General features: G+C 45.6%; 1 protein-coding gene across 1 annotated transcript in view; it reads left to right on the forward strand.

Annotated features, from left to right (window-relative positions):
• Positions 1-18,413, forward strand: part of Syn2 (synapsin II) — a 162,417-nt gene that overhangs the window by 97,178 nt on the left and 46,826 nt on the right. Inside the window, exons 2-4 of the mRNA XM_026788072.1 lie at positions 14,310-14,367; positions 16,317-16,408; positions 18,188-18,344. Of these exons, the coding sequence (XP_026643873.1) occupies positions 14,310-14,367; positions 16,317-16,408; positions 18,188-18,344 (307 nt within the window). The remainder of the gene's footprint in view (positions 1-14,309; positions 14,368-16,316; positions 16,409-18,187; positions 18,345-18,413) is intronic.

An 18,413-nucleotide genomic window follows, 5' to 3' on the forward strand; every position in this document is an offset into this window, starting at 1 on the left:
TTTATTTATTTATTTATTTATTTATTTATTTATTTATTGACACAGTCTCACTACGTAGACCAGGCTAGCCTGGAACTAACAGAGATGGTGTGTGCCCCTTCAGCTGGCTAAAAGTGTTTCTTTTTAAGAAATGCCATATTTCAGAAGAATTGTGAAGCAGTAAGTTGGGAGGTGCTCTCTCCCTATCAGTTCGCACAAAAAAACTGATTAAGGTGAATAGTGTTGAACATCGAAACCAGCGCCAACTACATAATAAACACGATCCATTATTAAATTTATTGTGCTTAATATACCCTAGTGCATATGTTCTAGGTAGCTAATCTACTGTGTTTCTGTTAACATTGGTTCATTTTTATTCTTTATGTTAGAGCTAGGTGAGACCTTTCCTTTTCCTTACCCAGTGCCTGGCATAGAGTTGAGTCAATAATAGGTACCTAATCTAATAGATCTTGGTTGAATGAGTAAATGAAGAGAATTATCATATTTAAAGGGTTTATGGAATATATTTCATTATAGCAGTACTAAATAATCCTCTTCATAACAATGTATTCAGATCCTACAGGGGACTATGTTTTCAGGATTGAGTTGGTCTCTAAAACTAGTCTTCAGGGCTTGTTGAGTGTGAGAATTGTTTCAGATCATTAGTAGTGGCTAGAAGGAAGGACACACTGACAAAGAGGAGAGCAGAACAGTACCTGGCACCAGCTTCCCATTACTCCAGCACTCCCACAGGATCTACGTGGTGTGATCTAGGCCACTTCCCCCCTCGAGCTTCAGTTTCTCTGCTCATGGAAAGGAGAAGAGGGCACCTCAAGCACATTCTCCTTTTCCTGTTGTTATACTCAGGTGCATCTGGGAAGCTATGGCATGCGTCTTCTAGGGCAGTGCCAGATCTCATTCCAGTCTGCCAGGACCAGTTGTGAGGACTTATTCTGGTGAAGCATCTCCCCGTGAAGTGGTGCCAGCTGGAAAATTGTGGAATGGAATGTGCCACCTGCGTTGGGATTTGGAAATTCAGAACGTTTTTGCCTTGAGATAGGAAGATGTTTGCGCTGAACTAGTGAGTGGGCTGGCAGTGCCAGCCACTGCAGCTTACACTTGGACGGGGGAAGGAGGCTCGAGCCTCCTCTGCTCGTGAGAGTAGAGCATGGGGAGCACGTCCTGGTTCCTGCCGTTTGCTCTGTGACTCACGCCCTGGTGATTCAGCAGCTCAGGAACCAGCTTCAGGACACTCTGCAATGCTCAGCCTCGTCTGGTCCTTGCCTCACGAGCACTGGAAACTGAGTTTACCAGTCAAGACTCAGTTTACCCATCCTATTATTTCATTTAGCATTTCTGTTCAACTTTGGTGGAGGGTTTTGGGGAGAATTACCGTTCTTGCTGTAAAGAGGTAGCATTTAGGAATCAAAGGGGAACATGGCCAGCCTCTGTTAGACATTTCCCCTCTAGGGTGGGGATCTAACGCAGGGCAAGATGAGCAACATCTTGAGACAGAGTCTTGGTGTTTATCTCCCACTGCCTTCAGATTTGTGACCGTCAAGCCTTTGTCTCCTAGTACTGGGATGACAGAAGTGTGCTATTAGACTTAGACCTATTGTTAGCTCTTGAACTAGGCAAACATTTCCTCTGTCTGGGCCTGCTCCTCATAAATAATCAGTAAAATGCCCCTATGCAGAATTTTCTCTTGAAAGATGAGTGGAGACTGTGTTCTTGGTATAAGGAGAATAAAGCATGCGAGCCCTTCAAAAGCCGGTATGTTGATTTGTACTGGAAATAGCACATTGAAGACTGGGGATGTACCTCATGGTGGAGTGCTAATTTAGCATACACAAGGCCCTAGTTTGTTCCAAAGAGCCAACCCCCACCCCACCGAAAAAAAACAAAACAAAGCAAAAAGCAATTAAGATGGAGTTTGGCCCTGTCATATGTTGAAGTAAATGTTCTTTTTAAATCTTTATTTTTTTACATATATTTGAGCTGGGTATGAGATACTACAGCAGTTTCCACACAGCAAGGTCCTTGCTCTAATGTTCTTTATTCTGTCCCTGTGTCTCTCTCTGTCTCCCAGTCTGTCTGTCTCTGTCTTTCTGTATATCTCTGTCTCTGTTTTTTTCCTTTCTCTTTCTTTCTCTCTCAGGGTGGGAAACAATTGACTTACACAGGTGTGAAGACTAAGAAGTTCTCAGATTTGCAGTTAGCAAACTGGAGACCCAGGTGATGTGGGATTCCCCTCTGTATGCTGTGAATATGTTTTATTACCATTGGTTAATAAAGAAGCTGTTTTGGTCAATGGCTTAGCAGTGCAAAGCCAGGCAGGAAATCAGAACAGAGATAGAGAGTAGGCAGAGTCAAAGAGACGCCATGTAGCTGCTGGAGGAGAAAGATGCCCAGAACCTTTACCAGTAGGCCACAGCCCCATAACAATACACAGATGTAAGAGCTAGCTAGAAATACGCCCCAGTCATTGGCCAAGCACTGTTGTAATTAATGTAGTTTCTGTGTGATTGTTTGGATCTGGGCAGCCAGGATGAATAACCAGTCTCCAGCTACACCCAGGTGAGCCACTCATAGATGTTTCTGCCTGAGTTTAGAAGCAGCATGGTGACAGTCTAGCAGAGAGAGATGTTTCATGCTTTGGATGAAGCCAATCACATTGGGGAAGGCAATGTACTTTACTTAGTCTACTGATTTAAATGATAATCTGACCCCAAACCACTTTCCCATGCTAAGAAATGCGGTTTAAACAAATGTCAGGACACCTAGTACCCTGCTCAAGTTGACACATGAAATCATCTGTCGTAGGCGTGCTTCACGTAAAGTAGAAGTGAGTGAGGGTGAGTTGTTGAACAGTGGGAAGTGTGAGATCTTCAAGGAGCTTATACCCTTATGAGGTCTAGGACACAATGAGAAGGAGGAAACATAGCTGGTGACACTAGTTTGTGTCTACTTAACACGACAAGTTGATGGGTTTCATAGCGGGCTTTCTTTATATAAAAAGGTTTCTTTATATTTTTATTTCTTGTGCATGGGTGTGTGGCCTGAATGTATGTTTGTGCACCATACATACACTGTATGTTCATGCAATGCCAGAAGAGGTCAGAAGAAGGTGTTGGATCACTTGGAACTGGAATTACAGACGGTTGTGAGGTGTCATGTGGGTGTTGGGAACTGAACCACGGTTCACCATCCTGTTCTCCGCCACAGGGCCATCTCTCTTGCTTCTCATATTAGGCTTGCAAAGTAAAAAGAAATGACTGTAGGAAGAAGAGACAGGGACCTTAAAGGATGATGGCTTTGCCGAGGACAGGGGCACCATGGTGGTAACTGGGAAGTGGTAGCTGAGTGTGGTAGGCAGAGGCTGATGCAGGCTTTTCACTGTTCAAGTGGTAGCTGGAATATAGCCTCCCACTTCATTTTCCAACCCAACTGCCCCAGCATAGAGGTCTGTCCTGTACAAGAACGCAAAGAAAAGGGTGCCTTTGCCTCATTCACTTAGGCAGGCCCAAGTTTGAAATGGAGTGGGTATGTGTCACAGTGGAGAGATTGCTGGGGAGGGGCAGACATGTGACTGACAGTGACGTTGACTATTGGTATGATTTGTGACCTTCCAGAGTAGATAAACCTGGAGCCTTCGCAATGCCAACAGGCCTGTTTATCTTACATGAAATACGTCCCTATCTTTTGAAAATTATATTTGCCTGCTCTTTTCCTCAAACAAACTTGATAACGGGCCTACTTTGCTTCAGTATCAAAGCAGCCTGATTTAATTATATAAGCTGGTCATGGAAAGAGAATCTGTCCCATGACTCCAGAGCATTCTGTTCTGTAGCCCGCTGTAATTATAAACAAATGCATCCAATCTTCCGTCATGTGTTCTCCCGAGTTATAGAATTTTTTCCCCTAATTTTGATAATCTTGTTATCATGTCATACTGCATCATTTAATTATTCCCCAAAATAGATGTCTTCAGAAAATCTGCTCGGGAAAACTGATTTGTTCCCAGCTGAAGTCACAACTGGGTGCTTACTTGGAAATTCATCATTTTCAGAACTTTGAGATTGCTGTTTTTCTAAAGGTTCTCATCTGCCAGCTCAGGCTTGAAGCCCTCCTGAAGATCACTTGAAGGGATTTAATAAACTCAGGATAAAGGGACTAAGCGTGTATCCTCAGTGGTCTTTAAGCTCAGGACTCTGTCAGGTTGAGCCTAGTTGCCCTCTCTGGTATTAAAATCCAGATGTTGAACTGTAGCCAGTTCCATAGCCTTGTAAACATTCCCTGAGTGGCTGCTTTATACCAACAGTAGGACAGGCATTAGGGATACAAAAGCGAGTGTTGCACAGCCTGTCAGACTGCCTGTCTATCCTCTAACCATGGTCATCAAAAGAGCATGTGATGCTGATAGCTTGTGACACCCACTAACTTCTAGTTTTAAGCAAGACAGTGAATTCATTTGAGACTAATTTCCCCATAAAGTCAGTAACATTGGGGTGACTTTGCCAAAGGAGGCACTGGATAGCATGAGGATGAATTTAGGTTGGGGTGAGTGACGTCTCGCCATCCAGTGTTTGTTCTCCCTCCTCCCCACGCATCCCTTCAGGGTGAGGAAAGATTACTACTGTAGTTCCTAAAGCCAGAGCCATTGCATTGGGTTCTGTTTTTCTCTTTACCATTTCCATCTTCAAGTGTTGTTGGTGTGGAATACAAGACACAGCACTATCGCTAAGTCCTGCAGCACACTGTACAGGGTGGAGTGGGCAGAGAGAAGCCCTCTGCTGGATTCCCAATGCCCTTGCTGTTGGTAGCATTTTTCTTCTCGTTTCTCTCTCAGTCTTTGTGCTATTGCTGTGGCACCTCTCAGGACTATCTTGAGGGAATAATTTTCTGCCATTTGGGCCTCTTTACCAGGTTGTGGTTGAACAATGGTTAACCATATTCTGAGATTTATTTCCCCCAAATGTGTTTTCTTACACTTAGTCACATTAAAACTCCGCTGCCACTTTTCTGCCCACGTGCACATCTTCGTTCAGTTTACCCCTAATCAGCTTGGCATTTTAATCCCTGGAAATGCTGAATGCCATCTGCAAACTTGGCAGTCTCCCCGTGCACTCTCTTCCAAGGCATTTATGTGAGTGTTGACTAAGCTGCCGAGCCACTTGCTCTATGTAAACATCTCCTTCTTTGCAGAGTCTTTGATCCAATGACTCAATCACAGAACTAATGATACAAAACTAACTCCTGAGCATTGCCTGTGTCTTCACGCTCTTCATTTCTTTTTTTTTTTCAGAGTGTATTTCTTTTTTTTTTATTTATTATGCATACAATATTCTGTCTGTGTGTATGCCTTCAGGCCAGAAGAGGGCACCAGACCCCATTCCAGATGGTTGTGAGCCACCATGTGGTTGCTGGGAATTGAACTCAGGACCTTTGGAAGAGCAGGCAATGCTCTTAACCTCTGAGCCATCTCTCCAGCCCCCACGCTCTTCATTTCTTAATCCTAAACCAAATGTCCACTACAGGAATTTCCCCAAGTATGAAAAGAAATTCATTAGATTCAAATCCAAATTTGAGTTAATAATCTCTTCACCTACATAAGGCCCTTCCTGACTATTTTAAGACTCATTTGTGGTTTCTGTGCCAGGGCATCTACAGGGGAGTTCTGTGTCACTTTCTTTAATGTCACCGAGTCCTGTTCCTCAGTGCCAATGGCATACCTCAGGTAGTCTCTTAAGTTCCTAGGCCTCCAACAAGTGACTAAGCTGTGAGTTGAACACAATGCAATGACTGTTTTGCCTACTGTCGCCAGATGGCAATTCTGAGGTCTATTGTAGCACAAGCCCCCAGATGCCCTGAGCTCTGAGTCAGCTCCTTCAGGCTCAGAGTGGTTTCTCAGGTCTTGGACTCACCTGACCATGTCTACCTCACCTGAAAAGTCATTGCCATCATCCTAGACTAGCAAATCCATGAAAGGAGGAGTCAATTCGAGGTGCCCAGGACAGGGGGAAAGGAGGGATGGTTTCTGTATGGGATGGTGAAAAGTTGTGAAAACATATAGTGGGCATTTACACAGCACAGTGAGTGTAAGTAATACTAAAAAATTGTATGGTTAGCATGGCAAGTTCATGTACATCATTCTGTAATAAAATTAAATGATTTGCCAGTTAAACGTAAAGCTGAAAAATGAGCAGGAGAAATTAATTTTGGGATTTTCTTTGAAATATTCAACCAAAGCCCAGTGGGGTGCATACTGTTAATTCCAGTACCCAATAGGTGGAGTCAAGAGGATCAAGAGTTCAAGGCCAGCCCTAGCGACCTAAGACACTAGCTACAAACAAGCAAATAAACAAATAGCCTTAAACCACAGCATTAGCAAAAAAAATGTGAAGGTCTGGAAATAGTTGTTGAGTTCTGAGGCTAAAATTTTCCATAGTGAAAAAATTAATGCTATATAAGGGGTTGGCCATACGGCTCAGTGATTAAGAGTCCTTGCTGCTCTTGCAGAAGGTGGCACTTGGTTCCTCGCCACCCACAGCAGACTGTTCACGACTGCCTGCAACTCCAGCTCCAGGGGAATCCAGCTCCTGTTCTGACCTCCTTCAGTGCCATGCGCGTGCTCACACACACACACACACACACACACAAGTCTTGGCTAGTCCTAAAATCTCACATACTCAGACTGACATATGAGGGCCCATTTTTCTGCTAAGCCAAAGGGAGCTGCACTCCTGCAGTACCCAGAGCCTTCCTTGAGCCTCCAGACCTTTGCCTTTGCTCTTCAGTTTGAGTCTTCCTCATGTGGTAAGTCTCTGTGGCGCCTTCCCCTAATGTCTAATGTAGGGACTGGATCGCTTTTTGATTTGAGTCCCCATGGTGTCTGTGTGCTTCTGAGGCTCACTTCCTGTGCCACCATTTTGCATACTTGCCTCTGCCCTCTCACTAACCTGTGAGAGGAACGTCTGTATCTGCCTTGGAGGTTGAGAAAACTTTCTGAGCCATAGAAGAACCCTTTTGTTTTTGTGTAATTGTGATTGTGAGTTTTAACTAGTTAAATATTTGTAGAGATGTAATCGTCGGTTATTGGTCTTCTTGGACATTTTTATCAGCCTGGCAGCTGCTAATACCCCACCACTCCCTCCCTCACTTACAGCTAGCTACTGAGCAAATCCTTGCTGAATGTACTGACATACTACAGCCTGTCTCTCTCTGTGTGTGTGTGTGTATGTGTGTGCACACATGTGCACGCACACACACATCTGTTGCAAAGTGTTATTTCTCTAGTGTGGGATCTCTGCAGATGTGTGTGTTTTAGAAGAAACAGACTTTGAGATGGCTCAGTGGATAAAGGTGCTTGCTATCAAACTTGACAGCACAAGTTGGATCCCTAGAACCCACAAAGTGGAAGGATAGAACCAACTGCAGGTTCACCTCTGACCTACTTATGCAGGCTGTGGACAACCCCAGTCTCACAATAAATAATATAAAAAAAGATATTTAAAACAGCAAAAGCCCAATACTGTTGTTTTGGTTTTGTGCTAGAGATAGAATCCAGGGACTTGGACATGCCTGACAAGCGCTCTACTCCCAAGTTCTGGCTCACCCCACCCGGGAGGGGTGTGTGTGTGTGTGTGTGAGAGAGAGAGAGAGAGAGAGAGAGAGAGAGAGAGAGAGAGAGGGAGAGGGAGGGAGGGAGGGAGGGAGGGAGGGAGGGAGCGGGTAGTCCTTGTATTGTTCACCAAGCTGTAAACTAAAATTGCAAGACACATCTGTCCAGTAGGTGGCAGCAGGAGCCCACAAACTCAGCAGGACAGGCCGACTTGGCTTTACTTTCCTCTGTGTGTGTGTGTGTGTGTGTGTGTGTGTGTGTGTGTGTGTGTGTGTGCGCGCGCGCGTGCGTGTGTGCGTGCGCGCCCGCGCGCGCACGTGTGTTTCCCGTTTTTTCAAACTCTTCAAGGGCTTGAGGTGCTTGTTTAAAAGGACAAGGCTTGGGTTAGAGTCACTGAGAGCAGAAACAATCAGTTTGTTAGAGGTAAATTTTTAAAATTCCTAGCGCAGTGCTAGGCATCCACTAGATTTCCTAAGCTTTAGAAAAGTCTTCTGTGCCTCCGGAGCCTACAGATGCCATATTAGCAGCTAGTTTCAGATTGACGTTTGGTCCTTGAGTAAATTTCAGTCATCTGGGGAGGATTTCCATTAGGTTGCTTCCCAGCCCCTATCTGCCACTGTAAATGGAGTTTGAAGGCAAATTTTCTTGCGTGGGAGGAAAGGGACAAAATAACACGGTAGTCTGGAACTCACATGTGAGGCCTGGAGAGTCAGACGGGGTCCTCTCAGCCCTGAGAATGGCTTCTGGTTTTCTCTGCTGGCCCTCCACAAACCATCACTCTTAACATCTCCAGCCAGGGAGCAACTCCTGATTGTGAGCTTGCTAAGTGCAGAGATTGATGAAGGATTTGGACATTTGAGGCCTGGTGATTATAATTGTACAGGCCTGTGTTCAGAGCGTGCAATCACACTACAGAACATAGTAAATATTTGAAATCTCAAAGATTCTGAAGAGCCCAGGATTTACAGGGGATGGTCTAAAGTGATGAGGGGGTAGCCAATTATTAGATGGGTGAGTTTGAAAGGGGTATTAGATACTGTTGCTACGAGCCAAGTGTCCTGAGCAGACACTATATATGATGAAAGTCTGTAAAATAAAGAAATCCCACTGGTTACATTAATAAAAAAGATATTTTCTGTGTTTCTAATAGGAATTCACATTTCCACAGTATTTCAGAGCTCCCCAAAAACACTTCTATCTGATTTCATTCACTTTTTAAATTTTATTTTAATGCTTATATATTAACTATATGTTATAATGGCCTTGTTATGAAACTCTCACACATTATATGTGTTCTGACAATACTCAGGCACTCACCCGTTAGCTTCTCATATTTCACTTTCCTACCTGTAGTTCTCTTCCTAGCATCTGCAGGTCAGGTATTATTAAATGTGATAAAATACCTAAAACGTTTAGCGTCTGGTTCTCAGCAAGTCTTTACTGCCGATTATTAAATTGGTCATTAGCTCCTCCACCCACATTTGTTTTGCCTTCTTTTGTTTGGAGATAAAGTCTTAATATGTTGCCCAGGTCGGTCTCAGGCTTCTGGGCTCAAGCCATCTTCCCACCCATCGTGCGCCACCAAAGAGATTCCTTTCCTTGAATAACAAGAGTTATATCTAGAAGCCTCTGCTCATTTTAGCGGTAAGGGGAGATGGTTCATTACCTGGTCCGTTAAGGAAGCTGCAAGCCGTTAGACTCACGTGGGTCCTCAGCTGCTAGGCTTATTAAGACAGCGTTACAATGGGGGGAAATTGACAATGCAGGCACCACGGATATTTTTAGACCACACTGCAAGGATGTAGTACATCTTGGGTTCTGTTTAAGATTGAGCACAAGGGGACAAATCTGGATTATTTTATAAGATTGCCAATCAGAAAGTCTTTGCTAAGTACCTGCTCTGTTGTCGTCCTATGCAAGGGGCAGTTTGGGAAAACCAAAGTACATTTCCCAAACTTCCAAACAGGAACACGCGTGATACAATCTTTTCCTTGTGTGGGAAGCAGTCTGATAATTCTGTAAGAACTGTAGCCTTGTCTATTTCTTGCATCAGGAATTCTACGAAAAATAATTAATCCCATGTCTGTATATTAAAATGTAAACTGCGTGGCACCAACGAAGCAAAGACAGGTGCACTGCTGTGTGTTTAAAAGCCTATCACTGAGACACACTTTTTTGTTTGTTTGTGTGTGTGTGTGTGTGTGTGTGTGTGTGTGTGTGTGTTTTGAGACAGGGTTTCTCTGTAGCTTCCTGGAACTCGTTCTGTAGACCAGGCTGACATCAAACTCACAGAGATCTGCCTGTCTCTGCCTCCCAAGTGCTGGTATTAAAGACATACGCCACCACTGCCCAGCTGAGACACACTCTTGAGTCAGAGAAAATTAAGGCTCAAAATCATTTTTGTAGCAAGATGCTATATGTGTATGTTTAGAACATATACTCATGTCTGTACCCCCACCACACTGGAAGGGCACACTGGGAATGATAATGGGATTGCGTATGATAAGAGATGAATGGAAAATGGAATATTTACATTTTATCCTTTTTTTGGGGGGGGCGATTTTTCTAGACAGTGTTTCTCCATAGCTTTTTGGTTCCTGTCCTGGAACTAGCTCTTCTAGACCAGGCTGGCCTCGAACTCACAGAGATTCGCCTGCCTCTGCCTTCCGAGTGCTGGGAGGCGTGCGCTGCCACAGCCTGGCCTACATTTTATCCTTTTATGTTCTTTTAAGTATAGATGGATTGAATGGGTTAGTCATATAAATAACTTAGTTACTATTTGTTTAAATGTAGGATCCTTCCCAAAAGACACACAGCCTGAAAAGGATACAGCCAGGACCCATACCCCAGCCTCCTCTGGATCCCAGCACACTGCCTCTTGCTAGTGCCATCTTAAGCTTAGGGGGTGTCTGTCATTTTCTAGCAAGTTAAAGAACTTATTCTGTGAAGTTTTTTCCCCCTAGAATGTCCAAGGGCCAGTTGCTTCGTGAATGTGTTTATCCTCTAAAAGAGGTCCCTGTGCCTCATCTGCTGCCATCTTGGCTCTTTTATGATGATAATACTGTGGCTTAGCCAAGAAAAGTCACCCTGGGCCAGGAAACACAAACTTATGATTTCCAACAGGACAAATTACCTTAAGGAAAAGGCATTAGGAAAGCTTGCAGCAGTGGGGTAGAGGAAAGGCATCAAAACAGTTCCATTAGCCAATTTGGTCAATGGGCAGGTGCAGGAAGTGGCAGATAAACCCAGCCAAGATCTAAAAATATACTCTAGTATCACTGTTCAAACCCCACAGAACAATCGAGCAAGTTAGAAAACTTGGCAGCATGGGAACATAGATGCAGACTCTGAATTCTCAGCCTAACTTATGATGCTTTCTGTGAGTCGGCATGCTGTTGACTGTTTGGCGTTTCATTTTCCCCAGCAGTCCAATGGACAGCAAGCATGCTCTCTCTCTCTCCTCCTTCACAGAGTTGTGAGAAACTAGCATGTCAAAGAATGTACTTTGAAAACGCTAATCTTCATACAGAATGAAAGGCTACTCTTGAGGTCTCTGAGGCTAATCTTACAGAAAAGCTATGTGAGACCTGAAGGCGGGAAGAGAAGCCTCAAGGAAGCACTTCTGATAGCAACGTAGGCGCACAACCGAAGGAAAGCCGCCTCGTGGGTCATTTACTCTAGTTCTCCCTTACTATAATCATGAGCAAAGACAGAGAGTCCAGCATCTGCAGAGCAGCGGCAGCGCCATGCACAGACAGATGTCAGGAGTGTAGCATGTGCTGCAGGGCCCCTGGCCGAGGGGCTTGCTGGGCTGTGAATGTTGATCAGGAGCAGGCTGATGTGAAACTTCGGAAGAAATTAGGGCAGAGGTTGGGGGGGGGGGCTGGACTTCAGCGATCCAGCTCCAGGATGGCCCAGTGCCTCAGAGGAGCAATTTCAGGGTGGCCAGGGACTTGGAGAGCACAAACGACAACTTCCCAGAACGGTCTGTTCCAGAATCCATAGAGCAAAAGGAAATGGCCTGGCCTCATCCTGAGTAAGTTGACAGGAACCAGGATAGGAAGTACTTGTAGCGGGACAAGTAGCCATAGCATCATTAAGTCTCTTCTGAGTGGAAGTAGAAAAAAATGGGGAAAAGCTCGTGCGCCACATGTGCTCAGTCCGTTTCCGTGGTGTGGGAGAAGTGGGGAGAACGGGTCAGCTGCGGGAGACGGTGCTGTGTGGCATGGGGGGGGGGTGACGCACTCAACGTCCTTTGTGGCTGCACCCGTCACTAACTTGCCAAGTGACCTTGGAAATGTCATTTTCTTCCTGTGAATGTTGAGTTCCTTTGTTTCAAAGAATTTTCTCCCTGTCTGGTCAGTCCTTATGAGAATTAAACAAAATATTCTTAGGAGCAAGCTAGCATACCAGCTCCTAGAACACAATGACAAATAAAACACTGGTTTATTCCTTTGTTTTGAGGAGAAATTTAGAAAACCTCCAATGAAACAAGCCAGTTGGAAAATGTAGCGCACTGAAAACAGCAAGCATGATTTAGCCTTGTAGGCACAGGTGACTACCCCCCTCCCCCTTCTTTTTCAAGCAGAGAGCAAAGCCCAAATGAGCAGAGAAGAAAAATCCTAAAGATGAAGAAAAGTCAGAGACCAGGAAAGAATGCAAATGTGTGTAAGAAGGTGGTCTTCTTGCACAGGCCTGATGCCGTTAATGCACCCGGTGAAGCTCCTCCCAACCCTGGTAGACGGGAAGATGCCGAGCTGCATGACTCAGCTTGACTCATTTTCCCGAGTGTCTGCGACACAAGCTTTATGCTCAGTTACAGCTGCTTGCCTTTGTCATCGGCTCTCCTGGTGTGTGCGAAGAAATCACGGGTTAATAGTGATTTCTTTTTCGTTTTAGTTTTGATTCCAGCTTTTTCTAATGATTATTGAAAAGATTCTTCTCTCATACAATATATCCTGACTATACTTCCCCCTCCCTCCACTCTTTCTATCCACTGCGCCCCCCCCCCCCCCCTCTTTTTTACCCCCGGCCCCCCCCCCCCCCCCAGGGTAACACCCTTTCTGTCTCCCATTAGAAAAGATCAGGCCTCCAAGAGACAACAACCAAGCAAGATACAGTAAGACAAGGCAAAAGCCCTCCTACTGAAGCGGGACAAGGCAACCCACCAAGAGGAAGAGTCCCAGGAGTGGGCCAAGGGTCAAGACACACTCCCACAGTTAGGAGTTCCACAAAAATACTAAGCTAGCAGTTACATGTATGCAGAGGACCTGGTGCAGACCCCTGCAGGCCCTGTGCTTGCCACTGTAGTCTCTGTGGGCACATAACTGCCTTGCTTTGTTGGTTCCGTGGGCTACGGTGTCCTGGTGTCCTCCATCCACCTCTTCCCGCACTCCAAGGGGAGGGACCCAACGGAGACCTCCGCTTTAGACTCTCCACAAATCTGACTGTGGGTCTCTGCGTCCACTCCCATCTACTGCCGGAGGAAGCCTCTTTGATGACAACTGGACAGGGCACTGATTTATGAATATAGCAGAATACTATTAGTAATCATTTCTTTTGTTGTTGTTGTAGTTTTTAGACCTATCATGTTTGGTTCTACCCTAGATCTGTGGGCTATCCAGTCTCCAGTTCCTAGCCATTCAGACAGCGGCAGGGATGGGCTCCCTCTTGTGGTTTCAAGTAAAATCAGATTGGCTCTGCCACCATTTCCCCAGCACATCTTGCAGGCCGGGCAGATTGTAGGTTGAAGGCTTTGTGGCTGGATTGGTTTCAGTGTCTCTCAGTAGCCCACAGAGTCCCTTCCTACACTGGAGAGACGAGAACATAGGGCGGAAGGCTCCTTGAAGGCACCGCTTGGACCTCTCCATATTTAGTGAGCTGTGTGGATGTTGTCCTGTGCAGTATGGCCTCCACCCCGCAGTTTGCAGACAGCTGTCCTCTGTCCTAGCATCAGTCTGGACTGTATGGGATCTCCACGGGACCCCTTCAGCCAACAACTCAACCAAGTGCAACTCAGCCCAACAATGATTTCTTTAAATCCTAAAAGTCCACAGGTGGATGACATTATTCCTGGAGTGAAACATGAGCTTAAAAGTTAAGGACACCTCAGAGGTGTGTAAGATTGACCTAGGCTTTACCAAGAACAACACAGAAAATTTGTGTTTTTAGATGTTGTGTATGTGTGTGTGTGGTATGGTGTGTGTGTGTGTAGTGTGTGTGTGATTGTGTGTATGTGTGTGGTGTGGTGTGTGTGTATGATTGTGTGTATGTGTGTGGTGTGGTGTGTGTGTGCGATTGTGTGTATGTGTGTTTGTACATCTGTGTTGTGTGTGTTGTGTGGGGTGGTTGTGTGTGGTATATATGTGTGGGGTTGTGTGTGTGTGTATGTGATGTGTGGTGTGTGTGATGATGGTGTATATGTGGTATGTGTGTGTGGGATTGTGTGTGTGTGTAATATAGGGGATTAAATCATAAAAAGTTGAAAGTAAAAGGGTACTGTGTACTATTTTGCAGGTTGGTAAATTGAGGCTAAAAGAAAGGACTTGCTTGAGACTATGACAGTCCAATAGCAAATGAAGAGCCAAATCCAGGTCTCCTGACTCTCAGTCTGGGGTTCATCTGCTCTAGACCTCTTATTGGGGAGAGTACATTTCTGAGTTCAAACACTTGCACAAAACTAATTGTGTACCATCCTCTCTTTCTCTAGGGCCAAGTGCTTTCGGGGCAAAAAAATCCTTGGAGATTATGACATCAAGGTGGAACAGGTAATCAGCATGGAGCCTCACATGCCCTCTGTCATCCCAGAGAGAACCATCTAGTCATGGCCAGTGGAGTGCCGTGTCCTCCTGTCCCCGGGGGTTTTCCATTTCCTCAATCCAACAGTTCAGAAACGATGTGGTTCTCCATGGGCTCTTGCTGTGCAGGGTTCCCAAACCGAGGGAGCCTTAGAGGATGCCTAGGATGCCGTCAGTGGTAGTGTAACTCTGGTGGGCACACATCTTCTGTTTATTATCTGCCTCCTCTGACCCTGAGGCTGTACTCCAGAGGGCACCTAGAAGATAACATGCCCTTGTTTTTATAGGGAACTTGAAAGGCTGTTTTGTTTTTTTGTTTGTTTGTTTTACCTTCCTCTGCCTCTTGCTCCACGGTAATAAAAAATTAGGTCCTTTGCGGGGAGGAGATGTCCTGTTTAAAAAAACATGTTTTTTATGTAATAATAGAAGTTATTCAGTATTCATGTGTTAGGAATTACAGAATACTATGTATTTTCCTACCTATATTTACTTTTATTTATTTATTGATTGATTTTTGCAAAATGATCTCACTAATTGTCCCTGGCTGGCCTGGAACTTGATATGTAGACTTATAGAGATCAGCCTATCTCTGCCTCCGGTCTGCAAGGATTAAAGGGGTACACCACAGTGCCCAGTTTATATTTCCTTCTTTCTTTCTTTCTTTCTTTCTTTCTTTCTTTCTTTCTTTCTTTCTTTCTTTCTTTCTTTCTTTCTTTTTTCTTTGAATACTTTTTTAAATTTATTTATTTTTAAGGATTTCTGCCTCCTCCCTGCCACCGCCTCCCATTTCCCTCCCCCTCCCCTGATCAAGTCCCTCTCCCTCATCAGCTTGAAGAGCAATCAGGGTTCCCTGACCTGTGGGAAGTCCAAGGACCGCCCACCTCCATCCAGGCTTAGTAAGTTGAGCATCCAAACTGCCTAGGCTCCCCCAAAGCCAGTATGTACAGTAGGATCAAAAACCCATTGCCATTGTTCTTGAGTTCTTATTTGTCCTCATTGTCCGCTATGTTCAGCAAGTCCGGTTTTATGCTTTTTTCAGACCCAGGCCAGCTGGCCTTGGTGAATTCCAGATAGAACATCCTCATTGTCTCAGTGTGTGGGTGAATTCTCAACAGAAGAACTTCACATGGCCAAAAGACACTTTAAGGTCATGCTCAACTTCCTTAGCGATCAGGGAAATGCAAATTAAGACAACTTTAAGATACCATCTCACACCTGTCAGAATGGCTAAAATGAAAAACACCAATGATAGCCTTTGCTGGAGAGGGTGTGGAGAAAGGGGTACACTCATCCATTGCTGGTGGGAATGCAAACTCTTTCTTTCTTTTTATTTTGTTTTTTTGTTTTTTGTTTTTTGAGGCAGGGTTTCTTTGTAGCTTTGTAGCCTGTCCTGCAACTAACTCTTGTAGACCAGGATGGCCTCAAACTCAGAGATCTGCCTGCCTCTGCCTCCCGAGTGCTGGGATTAAAGTATATTTCCTTTTTAAAACAACTTGGTAGATATTCTGGATTAATTCAAAACAAAATAAAAAAAAATCTACCCCTAAGTTGGAAATGGGAAATGGAAACCCAGGCAGAACAGGTACCTGCTTGTCAAGGACAGAGGAGAAGGAAATCCAGAACCCAGTGCTTTCATGCAGAGACTGAGAAAGGAGCTGCTTGCCCTGGACACAGTCTGTCTCTGTAGAGAGGCTCAAAGGATGCTGAGCCAGAAGTAAGGAGATGCAGCGTTAGGCTTCGCTTGTCCAGAAAAGTCACATAACCCAGACAGTTTCTGCTTGGGTAGACGGGGCAGTGATCTCCTCCACCTGACGCAAAGGGTTTCCTAGAGTATTGGGTGAAATCTAATGGGTGTGAAAATACACAGAAACTAAATAAACGCTTGGTGTCGTGGCGGCTGCTGTACTGTTATTCTCCAGGCGGAGTTTTCCGAGCTGAACCTGGTGGCCCATGCAGATGGAACCTACGCCGTGGACATGCAGGTGCTCCGGAATGGCACAAAGGTTGTCCGGTAAGGGCCTTTCTGTCACCTCTGACTTGATGGGGGTGACTACAACATCAGCTTTAGATAGTCCCACCGTGTGTTACGTGGGAGCGCTAGAGAAGGCAACTCAGTCCAGCATTAGAAAAGCAACTGAAGTTTCACTTAGAGGTAACTGGATTCTGTTAGACTTCTGCTGCCTACCCTCAAGTCAGCATGGGCTTGTGCTTTTATATCCCCAAGCAGTTCCCCAGGAAAACCTGGTTCCATTGCTTTTTTAAACTATTTAAAACACCTGACTTAGATGCTGGGATGCTGACGTGTGTACAACAGTTCCTTCAGGGGCAGAATGAGAATTCCAGATGCGCGAAATGGTTTCTGTTCTCCCCAGGAACTTAATGTTGCTTTAGGTTTTCAGAAATAAGTCTTGTTTCAGGAGGGATCTGACCCACACCACTCTCTTCATCACCTCAGTCACAGGACCCTGACCCCTGTGAGTCTAGTGTCCAACGGGATCTGGGTCAGTGACAGAAAAGGCCAGACTGGATATGTGCGGGACCTAACAACAGGAAGGTGGGCTTGCCCTTTCTAGAATCTGAAGAAGAATGTAGGAGAAGCAGATGCCCATTCAGGTGTGATGTGAGCGTAGGTGGGTCCTACGGCAGGATAGATGGGCTTCTCCATCCGTGGGTCAAACGTGTCGTGGAGATGCTCACATAGGCAGGTAGTGACAGAAGGTCCAGGAGCAGGGCTCCAGGGCAAGTACTCCTGAAACTGGGATATAAGATTGGGATTTGATGTCAGGGATACAGCTGGGCTTTAGTGTCCACCAGAAAAGGCTTAACGGGGGGTGTCTGGACTTCACATCAGGCCCCAGAACTTGGGGAAAGGTCAGAGTACTCTCAGCAGATGTTGTACCATCTTGGTAAGAAGTGTTTGAACGACCGAGAGGAGCTCCTTTAGCCTCGCTAGAGCTGATCTCTGAGCTGGGTTGGGCTGGACCTGTAGGTGGGAGTTGGATGGGTGCCTGGGCAGAGAACCAGGTAGGTCATTGTACATGGTGTCAAATGCTGAGCTGCAGAGCCTTGGGGGCAGATGCTGCCATAACTGCCTCTCTGGGAAGGTCTCTGAAGCTAGGGCATGAAGACAGGCCACCTAGTCCTCTAAAGCAGCGATGGCTAGGAGCTTTGCTGGCTAGAGGTGAAACCAGGGAAGCTTTCCCATGCATGGGAACATTCCGTACTCTCTGCTTCCTGCAGCCCCGTTGCTCAACCTCAGTTCTGCGAAAAATATTTGCACTGCTCCCTAGCGTCCATTTTGGAAGAACAGCGTTCGGAAGTTTGGTTTCTGCCCTCAGCCAGCCTAGCGTCTTGCTCTCCTGGGGCCTGATGAGGGCATTGCCTATTTTAAGGAGCAGCTGTAAGGAACTGAACAGTACGTTAAGATCAGAGACCTGGTAGTGTGGTCTTCCAGGACCAACTCTGGAGCACAGGAGCTTCAAGCATTCATACCCCCCCCCCCCCATGAGGAAAGAGAAAAATCTCTCTCACTTAATGTATACTGCTCTAAAAGTGTCTTTTCCCTTCTTCAAATATTTGTGTGCTAGAAAAAGACAGCATTTAGTCCAAAGGAATGGGACAGATTCAGAAACACAGTTCTCAGATCTCCTCTGGAAAGTGTCATGAGACCTCATTACTCCATCCAGAAAGGGTCGTGGACTGGGTGGTCTCTGACATCTCTTCTGCCTTAGGCTTTGGAAATGTGCCACAGGTGCTAGTTAATGGAAACCTGCCTCTGTCCTCTCACCAGGTCCTTCAGACCAGACTTCGTACTCATCCGACAGCATGCATTCGGCATGGCAGAGAATGAGGACTTCCGCCACCTTGTCATTGGCATGCAGTACGCAGGGCTCCCCAGCGTCAACTCACTGGAGTCCATTTACAACTTCTGCGACAAGCCATGGGTGGTAAGGCGCCTTTCCCCACTTCCCCAGAGCTCTTCCTTCCAGAACTCCATCCTAGCATCAGCTAAGACC

Source organism: Microtus ochrogaster, unplaced genomic scaffold (assembly GCF_000317375.1).
Source record: "Microtus ochrogaster isolate Prairie Vole_2 unplaced genomic scaffold, MicOch1.0 UNK1, whole genome shotgun sequence".
NCBI classification, from domain to species: Eukaryota; Metazoa; Chordata; class Mammalia; order Rodentia; family Cricetidae; genus Microtus; species Microtus ochrogaster.